This window comes from Aythya marila (assembly GCF_965140915.1).
Source record: "Aythya marila genome assembly, contig: HAP1_HAP1_SCAFFOLD_1062, whole genome shotgun sequence".
In the NCBI taxonomy this organism is placed as follows: domain Eukaryota; kingdom Metazoa; phylum Chordata; class Aves; order Anseriformes; family Anatidae; genus Aythya; species Aythya marila.
Genome location: NW_028137175.1, coordinates 1,631 through 7,790, shown reverse-complemented (window position 1 = coordinate 7,790; position 6,160 = coordinate 1,631). Strand labels below are relative to the sequence as shown.

The following is a 6,160-nucleotide window of genomic DNA, read 5'->3' as shown; positions in this document are numbered from 1 at the left end:
AATTCCCCCAAATTCCCCCTTGGTACGACCCAAACCCAAAAATCCCCGTCTGGACCCCCCCAAACCCCTTTTTGGTATGATCTGAACCCCCCAAATCCCCTCTTGGTACAGTCCAGACCCCCCCAAACCCCTTCTTGGTTCATCCCAACCCCCCCAAAATCCCCCCTTGGTACGTTCTGAACCCCCCAAACCCCCCCAAAATTCCCACTTGGTACGTCCCAACCCCCCCCAAATACCCCCAGCCAACCCCTTGGTACGATCCATCCTCCCTCCCCCTCCACCTCCTCTTTGGTTCCTCCCAAGATGGCGCCGGCCCCTCCCCCTGAGCCCCGACTTGGGGGCGGAGCCGCGCCGCGATTGGCTGCCGGCGGCCGGGCGCCGGTTGGCCGGGCGGCGGCGGCCAATGGGGAGGCGGGATACTGCGGGGTGCCGGCGGGGAGGGGAGGGGGGAGCGGCGACGGGGAGCGGGAGCGAGAGCGGAGGTGAGGGGGGGGCGGGGGGGGCCTGGGGGGATTTGGGGGGAGTCCGGGGGGGGTTTTGGGGGTCTTGAGGGGGATTTGGGGGGGGTTTGGGGGGTCCTGAGGTGTCCTGAGGGGGTTTTATGGGGGTTTGGGGGGTTCCGGGGGGGGCCTGGGGGGGTTGGAAGGGCCTGGGGGGGGGCCTGGGGGGGGTTGGGGGGGATTTGGGGGGCTGGGGGGGTCCTGAGGGGGTCCTGAGGGGGCTGGGGGGGATTTGGGGGGGGTCCGAGGGGGTCCTGAGTGGGTTTCGGGGGTCCGAGGGGGTCCCGGGGGGGGCCTGGGGGTTTGGAAGGGCCTGGGGGGAGTCCTGGGGGGGTTTGGGGGTCTTGAGGGGGGGCTGGGGGGGATTTGGGGGGTGTCCAAGGGGGTTTGGAGGGGTCTGGGGGGGTCCGAGGGTGTTTGGGGGGGGGGGTCTGGGGGATTTGGAAGGGCCTGGGGGGGTCCCGGGGGGGCTGAGGGGGTCCTGAGGGGGCTGGGGGGGCCGGGGGGGGATTTGGGGGTGTCTGGGGGGGGCTTGGGGGAGATTGGAAGGGTCTGGGGGGGGTCCCGGGGGGGCTTGGGGGGGTTTGGGGGTCTTGAGGAGGGTCAGGAGGCACCATGGCTGAGGGAAAACCCTTCGGTGACCCCACAAACCCCAGTTCCCCCTCCCAGCCTCCCCAATACCCCCCCCGAATAACTAACTAATTAATTCATTAATACTAATTAATACTAATTGGTGCCCCCTCCCCAATAAAACCAGGCACCATGGCTGAGGGAAAACCCTTTTGTGACCCTGAAACACCCCGAAGGACCTCCTACACCTCCCCATTTCCCCCCCCAATAACGAGCTAACTAATTAATTAGTACTAATTGGTATTAATTACTACTAATTAATACTAATTAGTGTCCTCCCCAGTAAAACCAGGCACCATGGCAGAGAGGAAAACCCTTTGGTGACCCCACAACCCCCCATTTCCCCCCCATAACCTCTCCATTTCCCCCCCCAACCTCCCCTTTTCCCCCCCAATAACTAATTAATACATTAATTAATGCTAATTAATACTAATTAATACTAATTAATGGCCCCTTCCTAATAAAACCAGGCACCACGGCAGCGACAAAACCCTTTGGCGACCACACAACCCCCTATAACCTCCCCATTTCCCCCCCAATTACTAACCAACTAATTAATTAATACTAATTATTTCTAATTAACACTAATTAATACTAATTAACGCCCCCCTCCCAACAAAACCAAGCACCACCTCAGCGACCAAACCCTTTGGCGACCCCACAACCCCCCCTAACCTCCTTGTTTCCCCCCCGATCCCCCCCATTCCCCCCCCAATCACCCCCAATCACCCCTAATTAATGCTAATTACCGCTAATTAATGCTAATTACCCCCGCAGCCACCATGGCGGAGGCGCCGGCCGAGGCCCTGCTGCTGCTGGAGCACCGCTACGCCTGCGCCGAGTGCGGCCACCTCTCCCCCTCCCTGGAAGCCGCCCTCCTGCACCACCAGACCCACCTCACCCCCCCCCCACCGCAGGTCAGCCCCCCGCAACCCCCCGGAGACCCCCCGCAACCCCCCCCCGGCGCCCCCCAGCCCCGTTTGGAGCTTTTTGGGGCTGGGGGGGGGACGACGGCGGTGGCCGAACCCCCCCAGTACCAGTGCCTGGAGTGCGGGCAGCTCCTCCTGTCCCCGGGGCAGCTCCTGGAGCACCAGGAGATGCACCTCAAGCTCTTGGACCCCCCGAAATTTTTCCCGGGGGGGCTCAAAACCCCTCAAATCGCCCCCCCGCAAGCCCAATTGCCCCCCCCGGGGCAAATTCACTACGAGTGCTTGGAGTGCGGGGCGTTGTTTACCAGCCAGGACGTGTGGCTGGCGCACCGGCAAAGCCACCGGGGCGAAACCCCCGGCCAAGCTTTGGTGGATTTGGAGCATTCCTACCCAAAAGCCGAGGAGCTTTCGGGGGCCGGGGGGGTCGCTTTAGACGCCGGGGGGCTTTCGGGGGGGGGCAACGCCGTGCAGCTCCTCCTGTATGAGTGCGGGGAGTGCCTGCAGCTCTTCCAGTCCCCCAAAGATTTCGTCGAGCACCAAGCCGGCCACGTCGTCATCGCCCAGCTAAAAACAGGCGAGGAGGAGGAAGAGGAAGAGGAGGAAGAAGAGGAGAAGAGAGGGGAGGAAGCAGCCTGCCCCCCGCCCCCCCCGCAGCCCCCGGCGGGGATTTCGGGGCCCCCTCCCCAAAGCCAGCACCGCTGCGCCGAGTGCCTGCGCCTCTTCCCCTCGCCCCGCCGCCTCCAGCTCCACCTCCGCGCCCACCGCCTGGGGGCTTTCGCCTGCCCCCTCTGCAGCAAGGTGCTGCCGTCCCCCCCCGCCCTGGAGCAGCATCTGGGGGGGGGCCACGGCGGGGAAGCCAAATTCCTCTGCCTGGATTGCGGCCAAGCCCTGGACACCGAAACTTTGCTCCTGGCCCACCGCCGGGCCCACGGCGCCAACCCCCTGCACCGCTGCCCCTGCGGCAAAACCTTCGCCAACTTCACCAAGTTCCTCTACCACCGCCGCACCCACGGCGCCCTCCCAGCGCTCCCAGTGCCTCCCAGTACGCCCGCGGACGACCTCCCGGCTCCCGGTTTAGAGGAAGAGGAGGAAGAGGAGAGCCCGGCGGGGTCTTTCCGCTGCTCGGCCTGCGGGAAGGGGTTCTCCAAAGCCCCCCAGCTCGCCCGGCACCAACGCTTCGTGCACCGCCTGGAGCGCCGCCACGCGTGCCCTACGTGTGGGAAACTCTTCAAAAAGAAGTCCCACGTCCGAAACCACCTCCTGACCCACACGGGCGAGCGGCCCTACCCCTGCGGCGACTGCGGCAAGGGCTTCAACTCGCAGGCCAACCTCCTGCGCCACCGCCTCACCCACACGGGCGAGCGGCCCTACGCCTGCCAGCTCTGCCCCAAGCGCTTCACCCAGTCCTCCACCCTCCGCCAGCACCTCCTGGTCCACGCCCGCCGCTCCCCCTACAAGTGCCCCGAGTGCGGGGTCCGCCTGACGCCCCCCCCTGCCGCCACCAGGTCCTGTCGCCCCCTCCTGCATCGGTCCCACCACCACCGACCCCTCGAGCACCCCCATAAGTGCCCCGAGTGCGGGCGCTGCTTCCCCCTGCGGCGTCTCCTCGAGGGGCACCGCTCGCTGGGGCACGGGGGGGAGGAGGGGGCGTATAAATGCCCCCGGGGGGGGGGAGGGGGGCAAGGGGGCGGTGGAGGGGGTGTGGGGGGTGGTGGAGGGGGTGTGGGGGGCGGGGGGAGGCGGTTGGGGTGCGCGACGTGCGGGAAGAGGGGTGGGAGTGGGGGGAGGCTGAGGGGGCAGGAGGGGGGTGTGGGGGGCGTGGGGGGGTCTCCAGGGGGTGCAGTGGGTGCAGGAGATGCAGGGGGTGCAGTGAATATAGTGGATGCAGTGAACGCAGTGACTGCAGTGGATATAGTGACTGCAGTGAATGCAGGAGACGCAGTGGATGCAGTGAATGCAGTGACCGCAGTGAATATAGTCAATGCAGGGGATGCAGTGGATGCAGTGAACGCAGTGACCGCGGCGGATATAGCGACTGCAGTGAGTGCAGCGGATGCAGTGAACGCAGTGAGTGCAGTGAACATAGTGACTTCAACGGATGCAGTGACCGCAGTGGACGCAGTGAATATAGTGAGTGCAGTGAACGCGGCGACCGCAGGGACTATAGTGGATGCAGTGAACGCAGTGAATGCAGTGAGCATAGCGACTGCGATGACCGCGGGGACTGCAGGGACTGCAACGAACGCAGCGAATGCAGTGAATGCAGTGAACCCAGTGACCACAGGAGCTGCAGTGAACGTAGTGAATGCAGCGAACGCAGTGAGTGCAGTGAACGCAGTGACCCCAGGAGCCTCAGGAGCTGCAGTGAACGCAGTGAATGCAGTGAACCCAGTGAGTGCAGTGACCACAGGAGCTTCAGGAGCTGCAGCGAACGCAGTGAGTGCAGTGAATATAGTGACTGCGATGACCACAGGGACTGCAGCGAATGCAGTGAACGCAGTGAGTGCAGTGACCCCAGGAGCTCCAGGAGCTGCAGTGAACGCAGTGAGTGCAGTGAACGCAGTGAACACAGTGACCCCAGGAGCCTCAGGGGCTGCAGCGAGCGCAGTGAATGCAGTGAACGCAGCGACTGCAGCCCCCCCGCGCCGCCCCAAGTCTCTGGAGTGCGCCGAGTGCCGCAAGCTGTTCAGCACCGAGACGTCGCTGCAGGTCCACCGGCGCATCCACACGGGCGAGCGGCCCTACCCCTGCCCGGACTGCGGCAAGGCCTTCCGCCAGTCCACCCACCTCAAGGACCACCGGCGGCTGCACACGGGCGAGCGGCCCTACCGCTGCGGCGACTGCGGCAAGGCCTTCGCCATCGCCGTGCGCCTGGCCGAGCACCGCCGCATCCACACCGGCGAGCGGCCCTACCGCTGCCAGGCCTGCGGCAAGGCCTACCGCTCCTTCTCCAACCTCTGGAAGCACCGCAAGCTGCACCGGGCGCCCCGTGACCTCATCGGTGACGTCACCGGTGACGTCACCGCGGTTGGTGACGTCACGGTCGCCGGTGATGTCACCAATGTCACCGCTGATGTCATTGTGGCTGCCGCCGCCCCCGATTTCGGCAGCGCCCTGGCCATCATGGAGACCATCGAGATCTATCCTGAGCCCCCTCCCCAAAATGATGGGGCTGGGGGGGGCGTTGGGGGTGGGGGGGACCCCCCCGAGCAAGGGGAGGTGGTGGGGGGGGACGGGGAGACTGGAGGGGGGGTGTGAGGGTCATTGGGGAGGGGATGAAGGGGGTTTGGGGAGAGTTTGGGGGAGATTGGGCAACTTTTGGGGGGCTTGAACCCTTTTTTGGGGGGGGTTGAACCTCATTTTTTGGGGCTCAACTTCTCATTTTTGGGGTTGAACCTCTTTTTTTGGAGTCAATCCTCTTTTTTGGGGGTTGAAAGTCTCATTTTTGGGGTCGAACCTCTTTTTGGGGTTGAAATTCTCATTTTTTGGGTCGAATCTTTTTTGGGGGTTGAATTTCTCATTTTTGGGGTCGAATCTCTTTTTTTTTGGGGTTGGATTTCTCATTTTTGGGGTGCGAACCCCTTTTTTTAGGGGGGTTGACCCCCTTTTTTATGGGGGCTCGCTCCCCTTCTCGGGGGGGCTCCGGGCGTTACCGCTCCTTCTCCAACCTCTGGAAGCACCGCAAGCTGCACCGGGCGCCCCGTGACGTCACTGGTGACATCATCGGTGACGTCACCGCGGTTGGTGACGTCACGGTCGCCGGTGATGTCATTGTGGCCGCCGCCGCCCCGGATTTCGGCAGCGCCCTGGCCATCATGGAGACCATCGAGATCTACCCCAAGCCAAATGGGGGGGCTGGGGGGGTCGTTGGGGGGGGTGATGGGGTCGTTGGGGGTGGGGGGGAGCCCCCCGAGCAAGGGGAGGTGGTGGGGGGGGACGGGGAGACTGGAGGGGGGGTGTGAGGGTCATTGGGGGGGGATAAAGGGGGTTTGGGGAGAGTTTGGGGGAGATTGGGCAACTTTTGGGGGCATTGAGCAACTTTTAGGGGGATTCAGCAACTTTGGGGGGGGCTTGATCCCTTTTTTTGGGGGTTGAGCCTCA

The 6,160-nt window shown here is 64.0% G+C and overlaps 1 protein-coding gene across 1 annotated transcript; it reads left to right on the top strand.

Annotated features, from left to right (window-relative positions):
* Nucleotides 1–440: 440 nt before the first annotated feature.
* LOC309891123 (uncharacterized protein) lies at nt 441–5,925 on the top strand (the record flags this gene model as incomplete). The annotated part of the gene is made up of 4 exons (XM_082785513.1): nt 441–482; nt 1,908–3,758; nt 3,912–5,165; nt 5,651–5,925. Coding segments are annotated over exons 2-4 (3,375 nt in total), but the record flags the coding sequence as incomplete, so codon positions are not given.
* Nucleotides 5,926–6,160: the final 235 nt, after the last annotated feature.